The 24,555-nt window shown below is 36.1% G+C and overlaps 3 protein-coding genes across 4 annotated transcripts; 1 reads left to right on the top strand and 2 right to left on the bottom strand.

Annotated features, from left to right (window-relative positions):
- Window positions 1–5,134: 5,134 nt before the first annotated feature.
- Window positions 5,135–5,853, bottom strand: LOC135582914 (Bowman-Birk type proteinase inhibitor-like). Its single transcript, XM_065150720.1, has 2 exons — window positions 5,653–5,853; window positions 5,135–5,572 (listed from the first exon to the last, which is right to left on the bottom strand). The coding sequence occupies exons 1-2, from the start codon at window positions 5,783–5,785 to the stop codon at window positions 5,283–5,285; spliced, it is 423 nt and encodes a 140-aa protein (XP_065006792.1). The 5' UTR covers window positions 5,786–5,853; the 3' UTR covers window positions 5,135–5,282.
- Window positions 5,854–7,183: 1,330 nt separating this feature from the next.
- Window positions 7,184–7,987, bottom strand: LOC103984790 (uncharacterized). Its single transcript, XM_009402350.3, has one exon. It carries the CDS (start codon window positions 7,985–7,987, stop codon window positions 7,184–7,186), a length of 804 nt encoding a protein of 267 aa, XP_009400625.2.
- A 380-nt stretch (window positions 7,988–8,367) lies between these two features.
- LOC103984791 (endoribonuclease Dicer homolog 3b) lies at window positions 8,368–23,767 on the top strand. Of its 2 annotated transcripts, XM_009402351.3 has the most exons (22): window positions 8,368–8,626; window positions 8,708–8,888; window positions 8,993–9,088; window positions 10,217–10,351; window positions 10,450–10,519; window positions 11,939–12,044; window positions 12,135–12,327; window positions 12,415–12,575; window positions 13,246–13,458; window positions 13,547–13,788; window positions 15,505–15,779; window positions 15,878–16,398; window positions 16,488–16,582; window positions 17,485–17,696; window positions 17,768–17,977; window positions 19,293–19,769; window positions 19,936–20,217; window positions 20,415–20,741; window positions 21,133–21,243; window positions 21,332–21,389; window positions 23,098–23,218; window positions 23,387–23,767. In XM_009402351.3, exons 1-22 carry the CDS (start codon window positions 8,391–8,393, stop codon window positions 23,586–23,588), a joined length of 4,524 nt encoding a protein of 1,507 aa, XP_009400626.3. In that variant the 5' UTR covers window positions 8,368–8,390; the 3' UTR covers window positions 23,589–23,767. The 2 variants fall into 2 exon arrangements, with proteins under 2 accessions (XP_009400626.3, XP_065007501.1); XM_065151429.1 differs by lacking the exon at window positions 8,368–8,626 and having other exon boundaries at window positions 8,764–8,888; window positions 8,985–9,088.
- The last annotated feature ends 788 nt before the right edge of the window (window positions 23,768–24,555 follow it).

Below are 24,555 nucleotides of genomic sequence, written 5' to 3'. Positions count from 1 at the left end.
AAAAATAGCTACAATATCAAATATCAAGCCATGATTTTTCTTTTTTTGCTTTAAATATTCTGTACTAAGCAACTTCTGCTTTTAAAAAATTCGGGCTTATCCAGCAAGTGAGTGGTTTTATCTAATATATAATGATAATTTGTCTAGATTGAGGAAAAAATGGAAAGGACTGACTAGATTCATTTGTCAGTATAGCAATAACTTATATCATTATTGATATGGGATATTTTGGTGTCTGCCAACAATGATAATCGATAGCCATCTTAGAATCAACATGACACCATCTCATCGATATAATGCATGTATCTAAAAGTAGCACAACTGATTGCATCTCGAAATGGCACAATCGGCTCAGAAACAACATTAATCGCACTGCTCTAGACCATACGAAATAGTACTCAAAATCAAGCAAGACAGTCTCACGCTACGTGAAACCAAAGCAGTCAGCCCATGCCATTTGAAGTGGACGAATAGACCACTTGGAATATTGATGGTCATTAACAGCCCGCATACTACTAACCTTCGACGAGAGGTATAAAATGTCACCTCTAAGCATACGTTAGGGATATGAATCATTATTCCTAAAAAATTGACCTAAGTTTTGGAGGGGTCGAGTCGGGAATCTCCCTTCCCGGTATCAACCTATTGTGTAGAAATTCGACATCACAGATAACCTTAGCTCCATTTCGAGTCGACCAGGAGTTACTAGCCTCGGTTCTCCGTTCCCTCTTTAGTCATCCTTTAAAGCAACTATGTGGATGCCCTCGCACGATAATATAAAACTATGTTGGATCTTGGACCATAATATAAAGAACCACAACAATTATTATAAGATGATAAAATATTATGAAGCGTAACAAGATTGAAGGGTCTCCTACACAATCGATCTACTCATCCGAAGAGGAAATTGTAAAATAAAAGAGCGTCACCAAGGGATCCATGCGACTCTCTTCTAATACCCAAGTCAGATAATGTCCCGTTGTACATAATAAGGATAAAAAAAAACAAAGTTAGGCTTCTAACATTATCTATGTCCCTCTAATTTCTATTATATTGATATCATGGCATTATCTTCGAGGAGACAAACTCTGGGAACGTAAAGTGGGTTCAATGAAATTTTATATTTCTCCCAAGTATTTTTTTTATATATGGTATCAAAACCACCAAAATAGTTTAGCTTCCACTACTACTTTTGTATTATCGCTATGCCACAAAGACGGTCTCCAAAGAGCCTACTTGTCTACCTATTTGAAGTCAATCCTATTGTTGCGCGGTATGTGATGAAGCCACGAGTGTTGCATTAACACTTGTGGAGGTGGAAGTCGCAATGATCATAGCGGACACGAAATGTGTGCATCTTGGTAAGATATTTATAGCATGATATATTCATCTTTTGTGAATCCTTTGGACCTCTTTCTTCTTCACCACTCAGATCATCCAGGGATTGTCTTGTTTAGTAAGCCATCGAATGGTGATAACTGTAGCACTTGCAGTCGTTCAATGAGCATAGTTCTTAGAGCTAAAAACAAGATCGGTTTCGTTGATGGATCGATCAAGACATCGTCATCAACCGACACAAATTTTTCCATGTGAAAAGAATGCAATAATATAGTATTATCATGGATCCTCAACTCTGTGGAATCTAATCTTGCTAATAGTGACATATATGTCGATTCTGCTATTGATGTTTTAACTGATCTGAAAGAAAGATTTTCACAAAATAATACTCCTAGAATATTCTAAATTCACTACTACATGGGTCAACGTCTATCGCTCGCTGTATATTTAACCAAATGAAAGGGGTTATGGGATGAACTTTCCACATAACATGTGGTGCAATCAAGAAAGTTGATGAACATGAGCAAAGGAGTAAGGTAATGCAATTTCTCATGGGTTTAAATGAGTCATATTCTACTATTTGTGGTTAAATTTGTTAGATTATGTGATTATGTGATTATTCATAATTGGATAAGATATATAATATAATTAATTTGATTTTGATGACAGATATTGGTCAATAGAAAAAAAACTATATTATAGTAAAATTATTTAGGGGATGTTCATTACGAGAGGAACTATCGTAATAATATCTTAAACTGTCTGCTCTCACTTATAAATAGACATACCTCTAGGGACTCTATCAAATATGTCATGGAGGACATAGTTAAGAGATTATGATTTTTTATAGATCGACGTCACTGTGATAGTCGAAGTCGGGGGACAATATCTTTGTAGATCACACAGATATCTTTTTCAGATGACATCAAAAGATATATATCGTAAATATGATCTAATGTTATTTGATGTCAATCATAATATAATTTTTTTTTTGTATTATATATAATATATCACAGATTTTATGCTTACAAAATTCTCAATAATTCAGAAGAAAAACAATTAGAATTGATTGTTTTTAAAGAGGCCATGATGGCAAGTGCTCGAAAAAGCAATCCTGTTATCAACTCATCAAATAATACGAAAGGAAAGTTTTATTGTGGCCACTGTAATGGGAACAATCAGACCGCTGACAAATGCTATCATTTACATGGCTTCCCTCTTGAATATAAAGTTTACAAGAAAAATGAGAAATCAGGAAATAGAATAAAGGCATCTGTCAATAACTTGCGGTCATATACTCCAATTTTTACGCATGAATAAAATCAACTTTTGGCCTTCTTAAGCAATGGTAACACTTTGCCATATGCAAATGTTACAGGTTATTCTATTTCTTTTTATCTTATCTCAAAGTGGTGCTACGGATGATCATATTGCGTTATCTCCTCGTCTATTACATAAAACAAATATCTTTTCACATTCTGTTATTGGACTACCTGATGGAAGAAAAACATGAAATTATTCTTTTAGATATTGTTTGCGTGTCTTCATTTTATGTTAATCTATTATCAATCAGCATGATAACTAAATTATTGAATTGCTCAATCACTTTTTTTCTTTTTCTTCTTCTGATTTTTGCCTCTTACAAGATTTGGCAATGAAGAAGATAATTGATCTCTACTTCTTTTCTACATATACATCACCTCCAACAATGCTACCCATCACAAAAGTCAATAATATATCTTCACAACATGATCTATGGCATAGACGTTTTGGTCACCCATCATTATTTTCTAGCTATTGTAGATGATTGTTCTAGGAATACATAGATATATCTCATCCACTTTAAATCTGAAACACAAACACTTTTAAAATCTTTTTATATTTTTGTTGAAAATCAATTTCGTCGAAAGGTAAGATGAATTCTAGTAGATAATGAAAGTAAGTTCAATCCTGTACTAAGTCTTTTAGAGAGTGTGCTAGCAACAACTTAACTTATTAGTCTTGTAACTATATCCCTCCGCTCAAGAAAGATACCATTTAAAGTTCTTTATAATCGATAATATATTTATTTATGATCATCTACGTGTATTTGATAGTTTATGTATTTCTATAAACATTCAACCCAAAAGTATACGTGCTCAAAAATACATTTTTATCGGATATCCCTTCAACCAAAAGGCTTATGAAGTCTATAATTTAGAGACTAAATAAATATTCACAAGTCGAAGGTTATTTTCCATGAACACATTTCCTTGATCAACTGTGCAACCAAATCGTAAGTCCTATTATTACCATTACAAATTTACCACTTTTGACTTACAAGCCTATGATGATTCAACTCATATAAATAATAATGATGTTGCTACTGAAGAACTCACTTTATCTGTCTCACCCCAGCAAATTCAACCTATCCAACCCTAGCAAGTTCTACTCTTATCCATGTCTTTCTAGTTTTTATTATATTTGGACGATAGAACATTGTGGAGCAAAACGAGATCCAAAAGATCTAATTATCTGAAGAGGGAATTACAAAACAAAACAGGATCACCAAAGGATCCCTGCGACTCCCCTTTGTAGGAAGAGTCTTTTGGACATAATAAGAAGGATAAAAGAAAAGTTAAGTAGGGCATCTACCTTTATGTATGCCCCTATAATTTTTATTATATTAGTATCATTATATTATCTTAGAGATAAACTCCGGTGAGTACAAAGAGAATCATAAAGTTACTATATACCACCGACGAGAGTTCCGATATTAACATATCTAAAACATGCCATGTCATTTATTCAAAAGCTGACGTACTTGCTGAGTGTGCTTCCAATAGGAAACTCTTATATAGCAAATCAAGTGTAAATTTATCTATCCAACATAAGTGATAATCCGAGTAAAATTTTATCCACTGTGCACTCTAATTTAATTCAATGTGCCATTCCTACTAAGAGAAGCGTTTCTTGCGGTCTATATTTGCCATCCGTTCATCCTTATCTTCCAAAGAAGAAGGCTGATATGGAGCACGTTTTCTACGATGTCCAATCAGCAATGACACCTACTCACATCAATAATGCTACCACACCCGTCGTTTTCATGTACGACGCTTGTGGAATATTGATCCACATAATTGTTGCAACATTTCAATCAGAAGGCACCTTTGATGTGATTTGGACTTCATTGCGATCAACATTTTAGTTGTTGATCGATCCCCATATATTAATATTTTTTTAAATAACACATATATATATTTATTTTGCTTCACAGTAATAGGCAGAACAAACAACCAATATGGAGGTTTGGAGTAAAGAAAGACAAGAGAAGGCATGGAGATTAGCAGTCGATATATCATCTCTTCATAGTGTGGAGTGTTCCTCCGGAGATATGTTTTGTTAAAAGAACATCTGATTGAAAATTTCCGACAGATCATGTTAGTAGACAATGAAAAGAAAGTATGTGGATGGCTTTTACCCCTTTAATGTTCCAATTACAACCATCTATTACCCCGAAATTGACTCATTACAACTACAATGAATTATTAGATTATATGGAATCGGACTTTTAATGGATGTTTAAATTATCTATTAGCTTATATCACATATCAATTTCTATTAACACTTATGCCTTCTATATTATATCTCCTATATATTAGTTTAGTGATGAACTAAAAAAGATTTGTTACACTATTGTCTCCTATATTTTCTCCTTTCTCCCGGAAGTCACCTGTCGAGCAATTTTACGAGATGAACTTTTCCAAACTCTCACGTCAAAATTATGTACACAATGAGCAGTGCAACGATGCATCCGTCGCGATAAAAGCAGAAGCATTTTATTTTTATTACTGAAGCAAAGCAACACCACACGACGGAACACGACATAGATTATAAGTAGATGGATGGATAGATGGATAGGACGGAGCGAGAGAAGACGACAGGCGATCACAAACACAATTGGATCACACCATCATCGCTAATTTCCCACCGGTTTCTTCGATCGCCCACTGCTGCGCCGGCTCTACTTTGGGGGCTGCATCACGCCAGGGACAGGAGTTGGCCACGCAGACCTTGGGGTCCATAAGATCGAGGCAAGTGCACTCGTTGAGGACACACTGGCAGTTGTTGCAGGCGGAAGGGCAGGAGCCTTGCCATATGCCGCCGCAAATGCACCAAGTAGGTGGGTAAATGAGAGGACACGCGCATCTGCAGCACGGCTCATCTTGCCTTGCCCCCAACGCACTCAGTGCCGCTGCAGCATGAAGAAGGAATTAACGATGCCTCGATCTCCAGCCCAATCATAGATGTTCGCATGCATATTTACCAACCTACCTCTGGCGAGGGATTGCGGACGGGGTGTGACACGGGCTGCCGAGGAGTTGGTGGCGAAGAAAGCCAACAACGTCACGAGCAGCGTCACAAGTAGAAGAGACGACGCTTCACCTCTTTTGCCTCCTCCAGCCATCGCTTACCTCTGAACTTTCTATCACAACGTACCTGTGCAAGTATGAGGGAGTGCGTTTTACCTCCTCCCTCCTCTTGTCCTATTTATAGTGCCACGATGCTTGAGCCATTAAAATTTGGTGTGTATGGTGGGACGTATGCGTTCATGAGAAGAAATAATGGATTCAGAATTCAACTCAAGTGTCTCTACTCGCTCTCGATTTTAACGTGGAAAAACGATGGCAAGATAAAAAGCCGCAGCACCAGATTTTGGGAAGGTGTCGTCGGTGGAGATATTTTTAATATAATATAAATGCATCCGCGCGATGGAAACGTTGAATTATCAAATCCCATAGTCTCGATCGTTGAGGTGGCAACGTGAACAACGTGCTGCGTGGATGAGCAGAGCAGAAGCACTTGTGTGTGGCACGTCGATTAGAGATCGCAGTGGCAATCATTCGATCATCTCTTATCGTAAAACCGAAGCTGAGCAGAACAAGAATCGACTTGTATTTAACATCTAAGAGGTTCGTAATGGTGATGTAATCTCGGAAAGAGAAGGAAAGAGTTCAAGAAAGTTCCGATGGATAGAATCCTCCTTTTACCGTATATGAAGATTATTTTGTATAACGTTAGGGGAACAATGATGATGTGTTATCAGTTAATATTTTTAGTTTCTATAGATGATATCATCTTGATTCTGGGGTGATTGGATTGTTGAACACAATAAGACTGAGGTGGGCTAGTAATTGCTGCTATTACTGATACCAAAACTGATGCACTCCAGTCTCTCTTATCTTCCTTCAATTTTATTTGATATCAAGATTTTTACCAGTTAAATTAATTGATATCTTCAAAATATCTATGTTTTTTTGTTTCTGTGTCCATTGTGTCAACATTGGTTGTTGAGTCAATCTAGTTTGAGGCCAATTTGATGAAAGGATCCCATTGGATGACCTATAAAACTAAATAAAACGACATACCTGATAAAAATTCTTTCGATCAGGTCATCTTACTATAATGTTTATTTTACCATATAATAGGTTTGACTAGCATTTATCCTAATAATGCAGTATATCATAAATATATTGATGTGGGCATTCTACTACCTAAGCGAGATTGTTATGAGAATGATGCATGCGGATGATAATTAACCAAGTCAATTAATTTTTATTTACCAAACATAATTTGATTTAATGAATCATTTGTAAGATAAAGTTATTAATGATATAAGATTGATATCACATTGTTAAAGAAGTTATTAATGATATCACATTGTTACAGAAGTAGGAAGATTGATGATGCTCAGAAGTATTACCACTAAACCTAATGCAAGAATCCAAGACTGGGAAGGAAACCTAATCACAACACTAGGAAGCAGAAAACCTAAATCAAGCATGCATGCATGCATGCAACTAGATTACCGGGAGCCATGGAGCAAAAGTTCTTGGTGCTTGGCTGGCGGAGCGCAGGCCAGAGGACGGTGCACGATGACCTCGTCGAGGAGGCCAAACTCCTTGGCCTCTTCGGGAGACATGAACGTGTCGCGCTCCATGCACTGCTCGATACGCTCGATGGGCTGCCCCGTGTGGCGGGCGTAGATGGCGTTGAGGCGATCGCGGACCTTGAGGATCTCCTTAGCCTGGATGGCGATGTCGGTGGCCTGGCCGGACGCGCCGCCGGAGGGCTGGTGGATCATGATGCGGGAGTGGGGGAGGGCGCGGCGCTCGCCGGTGGCGCCAGCGGCGAGGAGGAGGGACCCCATGGAGGCAGCCTGGCCGAGGCAGAGGGTGGAGACCGGGGAGCTGATGTACTGCATGGTGTCGTAGATGGCGAGGCCGGCGGTGACGGCGCCGCCGGGTGAGTTGACGTAGAGGTTGATGGTCTTGGAGGGGTTCTGGGACTCCAGGAAGAGGAGCTGCGCCACGACCACCGCGGCGATCTCGTCGGAGATGGCGCCGTTGACGCACACGATGCGCTCCTTGAGGAGGCGGGAGAAGACGTCGTACGCCATCTCCCCATGCTTGGTTTGCTCGATCACCAAGGGGACGCTGTAGGCGCGAGAGGCGCCGGCGGAGGAGACCACGGCGCGGCGGGCGGAGTGGCGGAGGGTTCCGGAGAGTGCTAGGCGAGGACACCACAACGGGCGGTGGCGGGTAGGAGAGCAGCGGCGGAGTGGCGGATTACACCTGGGTGTCTCGAGGACGCACGCCTTTGGATCCATAGCTAATACAGACTGCCGAGAGAGAGATATATAGAGAACGACGCTTGCATGTCTCGTTATCAGCGACGGGAAAGAAAGCAGTGTTGGAATTCAATTCAAACTTGACATCATATTCAATATTGTTGGAGTCGTACGTGAAAGATATGATGGGGTAGATTACGTCCAGTTTGATTGAAACATATATTTTTCTTAGATAACGTACTTCAACAAAGGCCAAGAAATATGGTATTTTGTATTGAAAAGTATATTGTCAACAAGTTCCTTGGTCAAATAGCAGATAGGTATATGTATGTAAATATATATACATATACCTATCTATATATATATTGATATGTACGCATAAATCCCGCGCAACGGCTGGTGTCGAAATCCTGCGGCAACAGCAGGGACGAATGACCATCTCATGCGGCACTTGCCTTCCACGGAGGGCAAATTGGCGGCCTCGTCACACTCCCCGTGTCGACGGATCAACCCTCACGCTTTTCCCACTGCTTGGGCGCCCCAAAACCATTGGACAACCCTCCCCGCATCTCCCCACTTCCCCGTCTCCTGCCCACGCTCCTCCTCCATCGAAGCCATGGAGATCGAGCAGTTGGAGCTGCCTGTTCGACAGCCGCTCAAATATCTCCAGCCACGACGGTGCTTGATCGATTCTTGCTTCACCTTTTTTCTTGAAAAGGATCGAATCTTGAACTTTTTTTTCTCTTACTGAGTACTCAGTTACGAGATTAAGGTGTTTGAAGCCGCGATGAGGAAGAACACGATCGCTGTGCCGGAGACGGGGGCCGGAAAGACGTTAATCGCCGTGATGCTTATGAAGGAGTTCGGGAAGCGGCTGATCGTGGACGGTCAGAAGATGATGATCATTTTTCTGGCTTCAACGGTCAATCTTGTGAATCAGGTACTTTTTTATGAAACGAACTATATGATTGTAGTGTACCATGTTGTTTAGAGGTGGAATTGGGTTTTTTTTGCCTCATGATACAGCAATATGAAGTTATACAGGACTATACAGAGCTGGATGTAGTAGAATACTGTGGAGCGCAAAGGATTGGCGAGTGGAGCACTGATTGCTGGGAAAAGAATGTTAAAACTAGAGATGTAATTCTCTGAATCCTTTGCTATTTCCAGGGAATCCTACGTATACATATATACAATACATAAGCTATGCTGAATTTGGATTTTTCTAGGCGAAGGAAACCAGATGGTGTGACTGTTCTATAAGCTGTACACAGATTTGCATCGTGAATTATGCTCATTTCCATGACAAAATCAATAAGTTATAACTAGTGTTGTTATAAATTAGATATTTGTGTTACTAAGATGATGATGACACTTATTGTCATGATGATTACCACTGAAAGGTAGTAAAGCCTGTAAAAAAAATTTTCAGTGTAGATTATATGGTGCTTATTGACATGTAGGCTAATGCTATTATTAAAGCTTGTTTTGTTGATCTAGTATGCTAAATGTTAACATGTACCCATTAATGATCTGAAATTGGTTTTACTAAAAATGATTGCATAAAGTTTTTATTAGCTTAAAAGTTTAGGCCCCTTAGTTCTGAAGTTTCTTCTAATAGTTATTGATCGGTTGTTGTTGTGTTGTTCATATGACTTTCCAACATTTTTTATTAGCTTAAAACTTTAATCCTCATTTCTCCTTTTTCAGTATCTCCAGCATTTCTAACGCTTTAAATCATAAACTTGGGAGTCTTTTTACAATTGCTTTGTTGCATCAGAGGTCTCAGGAGACAGATACTTCATTCACATATTTGCTCAACACTTAAGCTATACAATAATTTAGAAAGCTACCCAATCTGAATACCTATATAATTCGTAATGCACACTTAAGGGGCATCAATATCGTCTATTAACATGCATACATCGGGACGAGAATCTGTGATGAGGAAGGATTTCAACATAAATTTGGATAACAGGAACATTGACTCTTTATTTTGGATGCTTGTTACTCAAAATTAATTCTTTCTAACTCCATGTGGGTGATGGCAAACTAAAGCTGTTATATGAACAGATTATAGGAATGACATGGGAAAAATTAAGATGTATGTACCTGTTTTATGTAGATCTTTCATCTTTTATCTCATAGCATGATCAAAATTATATACACAATAAAAAGAAATACCATCATTTCATATCTGTCACATTTCAATCAAAAAAATGAATCTACTTAGTTAAATAAGAAGTTTTTGGCTACTTTATTTTGCAGGTTGTGGTCATGACTCCCCAGATACTATTGGATGCTTTAAGGCGTGCATTTCAGACTCTAGACACAGTGCAATTGATTGTTTTTGATGAGTGTCATTGTGCTCGTGGTAATCATCCATATGCAAGAATAATGAAGGTGCCGGAAAAGTCTGGTTTACTGGTTAAATTTCCTTGTATTTGTTGCATTTTCTTTCATTTGGTGCAATAGTTACTTTCTCGATTATTTTGTCACAGGAATTCTATCATGATACTGGATGCAAGCCAACCATTTTTGGAATGACAGCATCTCCTGTAGGCGGCAAAGGTAAGCACTAAAAAAGTGATGAACAATTTTGGTTTTGTAGTTCAAACACCAATTTTAATTTCTTGTTAGTAGAGTTAGATATTCCTTTAATGATTCGCCAAGGTGTCAATGTGTCACTGTATAGAAAATTAGCACATATTTAAACTCACTGTTACATGTTCTGGATAGTTTATTCTACTAGTATTAGCTGGACATGGGGCATGGTTTTCAAGTCTTCAAATGTCCAAAAAATAACAATTGAGGACTCGTAAACTGCTGGAATATGTGGCTTCAATTTTAGGATTAGTAACTAGAGAACAATTGTTAAACAAAAAGCTCTTTCATTTAATTGAAGTGACTGAGTTTGTGTGTGGCATTAATCAGACTTAATAATTTTCTTTCCCAAGTTTAAAATGAATTGACAAAATAATATTCATACTTAATGCACTTGTGTGAGGTTTCTAGAAAACTGAAGTTGTTGTTTCTGGGTAAGATAATATTGTCATCATGGGTATGTGTACAAACAATGAAACAAATACTGACAAAATATGTAACCGGCCCACAGCTGACTTAAGTAATTTGAAGTCATTATCTTAATTCTTTCCATTGCACATTTCTATGCATGTGAGTAAAATCAGGTTTTTTGCTTTCATGGTCATGCTCACGAGAAATTATTACTATAACAAATTCACAACCAAACAAATCATTCAATTGCTATCTTGCTCCACCAACTCTCTTTTAAGTTCCATTGTTTAATCTTGCAAATATTCATCCACCAACTCTCTTTTCTATCACTTCTGTGTTTTCTCTTTTTGAATGAGATTCTGGCTTGTCTACTGAAGATGTGTTTGCCTTGTTGAACATAACCATTAATAACAAAACATGTGCTAATTTCGCAGTCAGTAAAAGTATGTATTGAAACTATTTGCAGCCTAAATATAGGAGATTGTGAGTTTTCCAAATCAACAATTCAGTTGGTTATATCTTTTCTTAAAGAAGCCTTATGTACAATAGAAGCAATTTTACCATGTGGTATGATTTTTGTCACTCCAGATTGATTACTTATAATAAGAATGAGATTTTTTTCAGTAGTATTCCAGCATATTTATTTGTGATGATTCCATTTACTTCATCTGACTCTGTATATGATAGCTATCAGTGCATTATTATAACTTATCTGTCATTGTAGACAGACATAATGCAGTAGTTGCGAGAAACCATAAAATTGTTTTGCACCCATATATTCTTCCTGTATATTTGTTTCACAAATCTTTTAACTTTGATTATCAGCATCTTTTTACAGTTCCCACTTGAGCTTCCTTCTTGTATTTGTTATTTATCTTAACAATAAAATATTTCTGCTTTATTGCTTTGCCCCAAAAATTATGTAGAAGAGTTGTATTTCTTAATGTATCCCAAGTTTGTCCTTGTCCATCTCAGATTACAATGAACTCATAAAAACAGAAGTCGGATATGCAATGGGAACCAAAAATGGATTTATATCTTCAAAGTTGGACAAACTAGGTGAAATTTCTCAATCACTTAGGTAAAGGTTACTTTTCCAGCTAGTCTTTTCGTCTCCTTTATTTCATTTTTACAACAGTTTATGTAAATTAATGTCAACTTTTCTTTGCAGATTAGAAGAAGAGGTATACTGTCTAATTTTAATGGAAAGAGTTATAACTGCTAAAGTGATTGAAAGATTTATGAGAAAGATCAATATCACACCACATTTTCCAGTGTCTTACTTAACTGGTGGAGGTTCATCAAAAGATTCTTTAACCCCAAAATTGCAGAGAACCGTTATTGATTCTTTTCGAGCTGGGAAGGTCTGATATGCTCAGAAGAGATTAACTTGAATGAATGACTGATGTTCTTGGTTGCATATTGCCATTAACTTTGGAAATGCATTGCAGGTGAATTTCTTGCTCACTACTGATATAGCTGAAGAAGGAGTAGATATACCTAATTGTTCCTGTGTGATCCATTTCGACTTACCTAAAACAGTTTGCAGTTATGTCCAGTCTCCTGGCAGAGCACGACAAGTTAATTCAAGTTTTATTCTCATGCTTGAGAGGTAGTGTCATTTACTGTAGTCACTTGATCCTAGTTGTTCTTTAACCAATGATTCTATAATTTTCTGTTACCTCTTTAGTTGGTAAGTTATTTTTGTTTTATTTAGTTTTATGCATTTTATGGAAATTATAGGCCTTGTTTTACGTGCACTTAATGTTGTCTGGAATTTCTCTGCTAGTCTGCTTCTTAACTTTGCTCAAGGAATTTTTAATAACAAATATAAAAAAAACTAATAGTTTGCATAGAACAATCAGGATTAGGTGGTAGAAGCTATAACTAATGCAACTATGAATCTATGGAGAATATGATCGTGGCTCATGAATGAATGCTGAACTGAATTTAAGCATAATTGCATTGTTATTTTCCAGGATTCCATCACCATAAGCTCCTGTCTGATTTACCTGTCTCATTCCTTGTTTAAATAATCTCATTTTGGCATTAGATTGGAATCTTATATTTATATTGGGTGATTTATGAAGCATTAAGCCATCACAAAATAAACATGTTAGGACTCTGGACTTCTGCTTTGATCTTTTCATTTCTCTGTGTTGTAAGAAAGTAGATTGGCAAGCTAAACAGGTTGTCTCACTTTCATCTTTGTAGTGGAGCTTGTGTCTGACTATTATTAATTAGGAAGTATAATTCTTAAGTAGGGACTCTATTTGTTACAGGGGAAATGATGTACAGAAGGATAAAATCTTTGATATTATCGGAAGTGAAAATTACTTGGGAAAACCTTCTTCTAGAGATAATAAGACATTTCTCTCTAATGGTCATGGTGAAGAAATAGATGTTTATTGTGTCAAGACAACAGGAGCAACAGTAACTGCAGAGTCCAGCATTAATCTTATTTACAAATTCTGTGAAAAGCTTCCAAAAGACAGGTAAGTTTTTGCTGAGACGATTATCAATTCTGCATATAAAAAATGGCTAAGTTATGATTTTTTTCCTTATATGTAAAATGGTCTTTAGGTATTTCATTCCAAAGCCATTCTTTGAGTTATATGAGAAAGATGGTTCATACGAGTGTTCGTTGACTTTACCGCCCAATGCGGCATTTCAAAAAATAATAGGTCCTATGAGCTGCAGCTCTAACTCAGCAAAGCAGCTTGTGTCTCTAAAAGCCTGTAAGAAACGTCATCAATTAGGAGCACTCAGTAATCATCTACTTCCTTTTCATGAAGACCCTCAGGGGAGCACTTTCTCTGGAGCAGGTAAGAATTCTTTTATTGTCTGTTTAGGAATTACTCTTATTAGCACATATCTGCATGATATTTGGTTAATACAGTGATAAAAAATGTTACCCTACGTGATATTAAGCACATTATACATATCATCACCAGATATGCATCACTATGCTAGTACAAAAATTATTCTTTGTTGGTTGGCTAAATGTATTCACACTTCTTTGATTTTTTTTTGTGAGGCATATCATTCTGCTTCCACATAGAGCAAATGTTGTACTCAACTACGAGACACCTTTCTTTAGATTAATAAGCCAACAAAATAGAATGAATAAATAATGATCATTGACATTTGATGATCGCATAATGGATTAGGTTAAGTTCTTATAAGTAATTATGGAGTTAATAAGAGAGAATTTTAAGTACTTTGACCAAGAAAGAAAATATTTGATGGAAATAACATTCTAGTCCAACTGACTAAAATATCAGGCACAATATTCTTTACTTCCAATGCTTACCCAGTTCTAGGTCTAAATGTTGCACAGTAAATCTTGCTAATTTCAATCTATTTCTTTTAAAACGCGCATTCCCAGTGCACAAGGCTCCCGCATAGGGTTTAGGGTCTGGGGAGGGTCACTACCTCAAATTTTTTGGTATCCACTTCTACTTAATAGATCTTGTTCTTCTTGTTATTTTCTTTAGATGAGTGTATTTGCCCGGTCAATTCATTCATCAATGGTGCACTTCTTAGAGGTTTGGTTCTTAAAAGCATTTTTCCTGATATCAGTTTGTTGTCTATGAAAAGCAAGGAAGTCACTGTAACCTGATGGCTGATACAAAAGGCATACTAAGGTACTTTGTGAGGCACCCTCCAGATAATTTAAAGCCAATTTTACTGACATGGTGTCCAGTTGGTCCAAGCCAACGAAGCAACATTAAATTATGGCCTGACAGAAATGTCTTTTTACTACCCATTCAAGGGTGTTTCAGACACATTTTCTGTCATTCTGGGCCCTTAATTTGTATATATTGTGATACCAGACATTTCCAGCAAGAAAATGCTGGAGAATGCCATAGGTTGTAGTCATTTATAGAAAGGACATTTTTCATCTATTTCTTTGTGTGTTTTCTGTTTGTTTCTCTTCAGGCATGCTTCTGTTAGCATTGTGCCATACTGGACTGTCACAACTTCATGTGTGGAGACTTTTGCCAGCTGGCATTTGAGGAGTCATGCAAAGTTATGATTCTTGCTTGAAAATATCCAAAATGAATATGTTCCATTGGCAAAGTGCTTCTCGTCATGGAAATATAAATGTCAGTTTGTCCATCAGAATGGCATTATTATGTGTTTCAACATATAGAAGACCTTTCAGTATTTTACTTGATTTACTTAATTATTAATTCGTGCAAGCATTAAATAATTTGAATCATCAACTCATTTTTCATTCTAAATGCGGCAATCTTATTATAGTTTCAAATTTCTTTTCTTATACTAATTTATGTATGTAGCGAAATATAAATGTTGTATGTGGTCATTGTGTAAATAATTTATTACATGCTAGAAAGACATCACAAGGGAAGCCATTTTTACATCAAGTCATATGGAACCAGAAAATTTGTGATATTTTTGCAGTCACTTTCTGCTTCCATGAATGAGCATAATCATGTGCATGGCTTCTTATACATCAACTTAGATTTTTTATTGCATTTATTAAATTGCCAAGTCATTTCTTTGGGTGATTGAAGGGACAACCAAAAGAAAGGAGCTTCATGGAATGACAAGCGTCCATGCTTTATGTGGATCTTGGGCTCACAAGCCGGATAATGTGACATTGAATGCATATAAGGTGCATTTTGTTTGTGACCAGGAAGGTGAAAATTACTCAGATTTTGTTCTGTTAGTAGGCTCATCACTTGATGATGATGTTGCAAGTGCAGAAATAGTGCTATCCTTGATCCCTAACAAGGTCATCACCTCATATGTTTCTCCTTGCGGGAAGGTCCACTTAAGTGCAGAACAGGTCCTCTGGAGAAAACTAATCTTGGAACTTAGGTGCATATTAAGAATTTGGTTGTTTAACTGTCTCAGATGCCCTTAATGTACTTATTGTTCTTTCAGGTTGAAAAGTCAAAACTATTTCAAGAATTCTTTTTCAATGGGATATTTGGTAGGATGTTTACTGGATCAAGATCATCAGGCTCTCAAAGAGAATTCTTATTTAGGGAAGGACATACGATATCATGGAGCTCTATGAACATGTACCTGCTTTTACCTCTTGAGTCCTCATCAAATGATAATGGTTTCAGTATATATTGGAATGGGATTCACGCATGTGTAGCTATAGTGGAATACTTGCGGAAAATATACTCAACAGATGATGAGTATCATTCTGGAAATTCAACCACTAGCTGTACATCTCCATGTGAAACAAATGGTGAGAATGCAGAAATTGTTCAGTTGGCAAACAAATCTCTTCATATTAAGTACCTCAAAAATTCAGTAGTCTTTTCAATTCATAATGGGAGGATCTATTCTGTCCTTGATGTGATAAATGATGTGACCCCAGAGGATCCATTTGATGATAGTTGTGGCATGAAGCCCTCACAGTTTGTTTCATTCATTGACTATTACCATCAGAAGTAAGTGACTTTTTCGTCAGCAGCCTCATGTTTTGTCATATTATCACTTTTTGCTCTTACATGTATAACACCAGTCTTCAATTACATAGGTACAATATTGTGCTTCACTATCCGCAACAGCCATTGTTATTATTGAAACAAAGTCATAATCCTCACAATCTTCTTTTAAAATCAAGATCTGAAGGTTTGTGAATACGAAACATAATCTGTACCTATTAATTTTCTGTCAAATCATCCATAGTACTGGGAGTTTAGATTGCACATGATGCATTAAGTTTTTCTGAAATAATACATCATGTTTATCTTCATTAAGTCTTGTGCTTTCTGTAAAGAGTGTCATAGAACATACATAACTCTATTTGAAATATCGTGTAATGCAAAAACTACACAATCAGCTGTAAGGTGAGACGTTTGATCTTTATTGCAACTATAATATGTTATGCAACCAAGGAGTAATCCTTAAGAAGTAGAAACTGAGAGTGCATAGTTCTTTGTCAGAAACATGTGCATGTCTCCAGCAAACTAAAGATGAATAATCAAATGAGACATTCCAAGATCCTGGGGTAGTGCCTAAAGGAGGGTTAAAACTTCACTAGAGAAAAAGGTAGTAAAACGTATGCATCCATAATTATTATAGTATGTCATTTTGTGATATGAATTGTGGCAGATGTTTCCACTGGTGAAAGGTAATCATGGAGAAATAACAAGTACATGTTTGTTCTGCCTCGATTTTCTGGTCCACATTGATCTATCAACTGACATTTTGAACACAACTCTAATTTGACAAATCTCGAGTAATGAAACTTAATTACCAGCTATTAAGTGAGAATTTATATCTTTATGGCAACTGTACAATCTTATGCAACCAAGGAATGATCCTTAAGAACTAGAAACTGAGAATGAATATTTATTTGTCAGAAAATCTGTGCATCTTCAGCAAACCAAAGATGAATTATCAAATGAGACATATTCCATGATTCTGGAGTAGTGCCTGATGGAGAGTAAAAGACTACAATAGTGAAAAAAAGTACTAAAAAACATACTTAATTATTATAGTATGTCATTCTGTGATATGGATTGTCGCAGATGCTTCCACTGATGACAAGGCAATCATGGAGAAAGAACAAATACATGCACGTTTGCCCCCTGAACTTCTGGTCCACATTGACCTATCAACTGATATTTTGAAGTCATTTTATTTGCTACCTTCAGTAATGCATCGACTGGAGACATTGATGCTAGCCAGCCAGCTTCGCAAAGAAATTGGTTACAATGACCTTCTAATACCAAGCTCACTGGTCTGTGTTTGTAATTATCTTTTTTTTGTGTCAATCATACAGTATCATAGACTTTTCCTTGTCCTATTCAGATTTTGGAAGCAATGACAACTCTAAGATGTTGTGAGAATTTCTCTTTGGAACGTTTGGAACTACTTGGTGACTCAGTGCTCAAGTACGCAGTGAGTTGCCATCTGTTTCTGAAATATCCAAAGAAGCATGAAGGACAGCTATCTGATTGTAGGTCACAGGCAGTTTGTAACTCAACACTTCATAAACTGGGAACAGGTCGTTCCATACAGGTATATGATCTTTCTAGATTTCAGTTGCTTAGACTTGCCATTCACAAAGAACCAAAAAAATAATGAGTTTTACCTTTTTTGGATTTATCTTAGTTTGAAATAGACTATTTGGTAAATAGGCATTACAACTCTTCCAATACTGTCCTTCAATCCAACTTTTGTCTTATGCCAGTGCTCAAATTTGGCAGCCATCAACAATCATAGCTGACAAGAAATATTATCCTATTCCCGTCATCCATATGTAAACATCTGGTTATATGACAGATACTTCAATATTTTTCTCATTTAAACACCAGCAATGATTTACAACAAGATGTGCAGCTCAGTATGTAAGAGACCTGGTCCAGACATTGAAACTGGACTAATATATGTAAACTTATAATTCAATTTTGGGTCAGTAGGTTGTACGTCCAAAATTGAGAAAACCTGGAGGAACAAATTCAAAAATCTTCTGTGTACCAAAGAAAACAATTTTTGGGTTCGTAAAAAAAAGAGATTGTTAACTTAAAGAAACCTGGATGGACAAGCTGAGAAAACTTTCTCCTATCGAAGAATGTATGTCACAACAAGAATAGTGCCAATAATGTATGATGCCAAGAAAGCCTATCTAAGTTAAATTATAGAAGATAAGCCAAAATTTAAATTGCTACCCAATTAATGAAACTCAAAGTTTGATGGAATTAAAAACCACACTTTTTTTTATACTTCTATTTTCTTATAGTACTTAGTGGTGTCATTATTGTTGTTATTGATATTCTGGTTGGTATAATAATTTGGCTGGTGATTTGTCATGCATTTAAACTTTTTATGTAGCTTATGCAGTCCTAGTTATCACCAAGGAATGCTTCTACCATACCTCCCTCTTTCTAGAAAATAAACATTAGACCTGTATTCACAAAATGCCTATGGCAATTTGTGGCCACCATTTAGTTACAATGTTATCTTATGCTACTCATTAGTTGTTTTGTGGGAAAAATTTTGGTACAAGAATTGTTGTCACATGTTATTGGAGTGCACCAATACTTCTTTAACACAACAGGTACCCAGTTGTGATAGTCTCTTGCTCTGTGCCAATTGACACATCCAAGAAATTTGCCTCAACATGTTTCAGCAACCAGCATGACTCAACATGGCACATGTTGATACTTTCTAAGTACGGTACTTGCTAACACATAATGTTGGACCAATGATGTTCTGAATTTTATTTATAGAGACTTGTTAATTTAATATTTGATATACGATTTTCCGCTTTATAATTTTTATATTGCTTTTGTTACAATAATTCTTAATGTGCAGCTTTTTAACAACTATGCAGGGTTATATACGAGATAGTGCATTTGATCCTCGACGTTGGCTTGCTCCTGGACAGATTTCGATCCGCCCTTTCCCTTGTATTTGCGGCATAGACACCTGCAATGTGCCTCTTGAAGGAAAATACATGACCGAGGAGATCTCTGTTGTCGTTGGAAAACCTTGTGATAAAGGTCACCGGTGGATGTGCTCTAAGACAATTGCAGATTGTGTTGAAGCTCTAGTTGGAGCATACTATGCTGGCGGTGGTTTACCTGCTGCACTTCAAGCAATGAGGTGGTTGGGAGTCGACATCAAAATGGACAAGGTGTTAGTTGAGGAAGCCAAGATGAGTGCATTCCATTGGTATCATCTTTCTAAAGTTAGTGAGATTGAATTCTTGGAGTCAAAACTCAACTATATGTTTACAGTCAAGGGATTACTGCTAGAAGCCATCACACATCCATCACTGCAGGAGTTAGGACTTGACTACTGTTACCAGGTTATCGAGTGGAACTTGCTTTTCATTTCTTCCTTTTAATTTCTAGTGGATTTATGGCTTCTTTTTTTTGTTTTGACACCTCTTCCTAGGGGCTAGAGGCACTATCTCATTCTAATTTAGTAGAATATTGATTGTAGCAAATATAAATTCTTATTTTTCCTTTCAGAGACTGGAATTTCTAGGTGACTCTGTATTGGACTTGCTTATTACATGGCATCACTTCCTGAGTCATAAAAATATTGACCCTGGAGTATTAACTGATTTGCGTTCAGCATCAGTTAATAATGAAAATTTTGCGCAAGTTGCTGTAAGGAATAACTTTGATAAATATCTTCGGCACAGTTCTGGAATACTCTCAGAGCAGATAAAAGACTATGTTACTAGAATTTCGAGTTATCATTGTTTCAATGATATGCTGTTACCAGTTTTTCTGCCCAAGGCTCCAAAGGTTCTTAATGCTTGTGCACTAATTATTCTCCTGTATACTTTTATGCTTATCCCTGTCATTTTATCTGCTTATCAACATATGAATCTCATTGTAAGCTCCAGAGTTAAGTCCTGTGGCACTTAGGTCTGCCAAAGATTTTCTTTTTAGGTTCAAACTTGATGATAATTTATGCATATGCTGGTGTTTTCTTGGTTCAGGTTCTTGGAGATATTGTAGAAAGTATAGCAGGGGCAATACTAATTGATACTTATCTCAACCTTGATGCGGTTTGGGATATATTTAAATCACTGTTTTCTCCTATTGTCACTCCCGATAATCTTGAATTGCCTCCTATACGTGAATTAAGTGAACTGTGTAGTTATTTTGGGTATTTTATACACACAAAAAGCATGAAGAATGGGGAAGAGGTTCTTTCTGAATTAACAGTTCAGCTTAAGGATGATTTGTTGGTAGGATGTGGAAGAGACAAGAACATGAAGACTGCAAAAGCACAAGCAGCTTTATGCTTGTTGAAACAACTAAAGGTCAGATGGTTTTATTTATTTATTAGTCTTATACTTCAATAGTTTATCCCCTAACTCCATACATATTGAAAGAAGTTAGATATTCACAGTATTTGATTTGTTTGTTCTTTTGAAAAATTTTGCTTTGAAAGTTTGATTTCTTTGTTAGTCTTATACTTCAATAATTTATCCATATTGAAAGAATTTAGACATTCACAGTATTTTATTTGTTTGTTCTTTTGGAAATTTTGCTATTTGCTCACAGAGGTCCTCTGGACAATTTGTTCTATGTTCAGTTTGCTTTGTTTATTAGTATTGTTCCATGTAGCTTTTATGTGTTGGGAATGTGGACAGTGTTTCTTTGTTCTTTATATCTCTACATGGTGTCTTAAGATGAACTCTATAATGGCAGACAAGAGGTATTTCACATGGCCAAAGTATTTCCAAAAGGAAGCAAGACAGATATATCTCCAGTGACAACTCTTTTCTTTCAACTACATATGTAAGGAATACAACTTCAAAAGTAAGTGAAATTACTTAATCTGACCTAACTGGATGATGTATGATTATTTTTTCAGTTGGGACAGTCTTGATATTGTTCTCTTTTGTAGGATAATGGTTATCTAGAAAATAATTCCAAGTTGACAAAGGCAAAGCTAAATAATCCAGGTAAGTGTGGTTCATTTGCCTAAAATTTTGATTTTGGAATAAATAAGGTTCCTTTCTATTTCCTTTAGTGTGCATCTTATGTTAATGTGCATAAATTCTCGACATGTAGGACCTTCCAGTAACGAACTATCTTTCCCTTATTCCATTTTCTTGACAAGTTAGTGCAGTTTGTTACACATGTTAACATCTTTTGCTTCTCTCTCTCTCTCTCTCTCTCTCTCTCTCTCTCTCTCTCTATATATATATATATATATATATATATATATATATATATATGTATGTATATATATATGTATGTATATATATATATGTATATGTATATATATACATATACATATATATATATCATGCTTTGTTGTTGTTGGACATAGGTTTTCTCAGTATTGTCTAGGTTTCTCCTGCCTAGGGATGCATGTGTGGCCTCTGTTGCTTGGAACTCTGGTTTTGCACAAAGTGATAAGATCTTGTGAAAAGGTACCTCTTAGAAGTCAAGCATCAGGAGTAGAAAAATTTGCAAGTAGCCTATGAAGCCTCCTAAATACAAATTAATTATGTGGTAAATGATAGGAAACTTTAGAAATAGTGAAGTATATTGAGTTTCTGCCAGTTCTGCTTAATATTTACGTGCTGCATCTTTTCTCCTACTAGTAATGAGATCCACCCGTTGAGTTGACTATCAGAATAATTGAATCTGGAGATTCACATGAGTCTATATGATTCCCCCAAATAATAGATCAAAATGCAAAAACAAAAAAAAATGTTTTAGGAAAATGTAAAAATTAAAAATATGTAATGTGACTAGTCCATTTATATAGAAACAGTAGGCCCTAAATAATTAACGACGGCATGCTTATCTTAAGAGCTGCAGTCCTTTTCTAATACTGTTTAAAATATGGGATCTGGATGTAAGACTGAATATCACTGTTTACCATCCAATTTAAACTGGCCTTACAAGCAGCCAATGTGTGAAGAACTTATCTATCATACCCCATAGAGGAAAATACAGGTTCTCATTATACTCATATACATTTTTCATGATGGCATACTTTAAAACCTGCTTTTTTGCTTATGGGACTGAAAACTCAAAAAGTTAAGTCAGACAAGTTGGTCAACAGATATCACCAACAGTTGTTTTCCCTATTAAATATACATCTTTCTATTTGAGCTTTAGCTAAGAATAAGGGTCGCAAACTGTCACTTAATCCCTTATATTGTTTCAAATGGACCTTTACACTTGTTTATAAAATTTCCTTAGTGATTTCAAAGCGTGTAGTTTCAATAACTTTAACCAGCTTTGCGATGTGTGTACATATCAAACTGAAAGAACAAATGAAAATCAGGGGATTGTATTGTTGATAAATTTCTTATGACAAATTTCCTTCTCTGTGTTATTCCATCTGTTGTATTGAATGGTATCCAGAATTGCATTTGTAACATTTGAAACTATCTTATGATAGTTTTCATCCAACTACATGCAAGTCTTTTGCCTGCTATATAATCTTCTTCTGACATGGCTAAGAGATCGTGGTCCATTTATGACTATAGTAACGTTTGCATGTTTCACAGGTAAATGGATGTTCCTGTGGCCAAATGTTTTGTGAATTTTGAGAGAATTGCAACACATATAGTCATTAATCAAGTGTTTAGCCTAAAATCAGCTTACTATTTCATAAAATCTATTTCTTTTTCCAACTTGTTTGCCCTGCAGTGCATCCAATTACTCTTCCAATGAGGATGGACAAAGGGGGCCCCAGGACTGCTCTTTTCAAGCTTTGCAGAATACTACAGTGGCCAATGCCAGAATTTGAATCACGAGAAGAAAACTTCAGGTTATTCTAGTGAATGACAAACTTATTTATACTAAATAGTTGTTTATGATTTATGGAACTCTCATATCCGAACAAAAGGGATGGCTCTGATAACAACCAAATATTCCAGATTCACTAAATCTATGGAAGACTTAACACTTTGACTCACTTTATTTTTATCTTTTGCAGAACTCCGATAACACTAAATGGAGTGAAAACACCAAACTTCAACCTCTTCACAACAAAAATATCACTGCACATCCCAAATTCCAAAGTTCTTACACTTACGGGCGAGCAAAGAACAGACAAGAAAAGTGCACAAGATTCAGCAGCACTTGTGCTGCTCCTTGAGCTCAAGAAACAAGAAGTATGCATCCTCGAGGAGCCATGACCGGTGCTGGCAAGTACGTAAGATTGTCCTTTGGTTATTGTATCCTGCAAAACTCAGATCCAGATTGTCTTAGTATATGCGAACTCAATTTAAGAGAACTTTAGAGGCTTAAACATTTCTTGGTCAGAGCCTCTGATTGCTCGTATTCTTGGTTTATAGAGATCAAATTATCTATGCAATTCTTTTGTCTATTATCCTCTGCAATCGTGGATAACTCTGGTACACTTCCACAGTCCACTGGAACAAGCAGATCTCTGATCTAGTTGGCCCTGTTATTTAAAACCTAACAGGTTAAGATTTGCCAAACAGTTTTCGTTTGGTAGAATGAATCATATAGTTTGTTGATTAAGATTTGCCAAAGATACTTTGTTGATTAGTTTACTCTTGTAGTCTCACATGCTAAATTATAGGTGTCTTTTGGTTGTATGCTTCCCAAATCATCATCTTTCTAAATATGAATTAGAAAGAAAAAGTTATGTTAAATGTACCATATCTCACCTTCATAATTTACTTGAAAAAGAGCGCCTAAAGAGGATCAGTATATTTAGTCCTGTTTCTCTAAGGAATTAATAGTAACCATTTTAGTATAATAATTTTTTTCTTCAAAAAATGATGAATTTCTTACACGTGAGACTCTGATTCAGATCTCTAATAACCATTGTTTAGACTAATGAATTGACAAAAAGAAAAAAAGAGCAAAGTCATAAATCCCAATGTAGATTACATTGATCTATTACTGTCTTATACAAGAATTTTATTCTTAATTAAATTAATAATATTTATTATAGTTTCTAATCATTTATTTATTTATTTATTTTTTCTTGTATCATTATTATTAGTTTGCATATCTTTAATTTTTTCTTGATTATCGAAGCTACACATTATTAGTAGTATTATTAAAAGAACATGAAGCTACACCTTAATAGTGGTATTAGTAAAAGAACACATTAGGAGTCTAAAATAATTA

Source organism: Musa acuminata, chromosome BXJ3-5 (assembly GCF_036884655.1).
Source record: "Musa acuminata AAA Group cultivar baxijiao chromosome BXJ3-5, Cavendish_Baxijiao_AAA, whole genome shotgun sequence".
NCBI classification, from domain to species: Eukaryota; Viridiplantae; Streptophyta; class Magnoliopsida; order Zingiberales; family Musaceae; genus Musa; species Musa acuminata.
The sequence above is the reverse complement of the archived record's forward strand: the minus strand, read 5'-3'. Positions and strand labels throughout refer to the sequence as shown.

Coding starts and splice junctions, on each gene's coding strand:
- LOC135582914 (XM_065150720.1), bottom strand. CDS start 5,785: ATGGCTGGAGGAGGCAAAAGAGGTGAAGCGTCGTCTCTTCTACTTGTG. Junction 5,573..5,652: donor TCCGCAATCCCTCGCCAGAG/GTAGGTTGGTAA, acceptor TTCATGCTGCAG/CGGCACTGAGTGCGTTGGGG.
- LOC103984790 (XM_009402350.3), bottom strand. CDS start 7,987: ATGGATCCAAAGGCGTGCGTCCTCGAGACACCCAGGTGTAATCCGCCA.
- LOC103984791 (XM_009402351.3), top strand. CDS start 8,391: ATGCGGCACTTGCCTTCCACGGAGGGCAAATTGGCGGCCTCGTCACAC. Junction 10,352..10,449: donor CATATGCAAGAATAATGAAG/GTGCCGGAAAAG, acceptor ATTTTGTCACAG/GAATTCTATCATGATACTGG. Junction 17,978..19,292: donor GAACAGGTCGTTCCATACAG/GTATATGATCTT, acceptor ACAACTATGCAG/GGTTATATACGAGATAGTGC.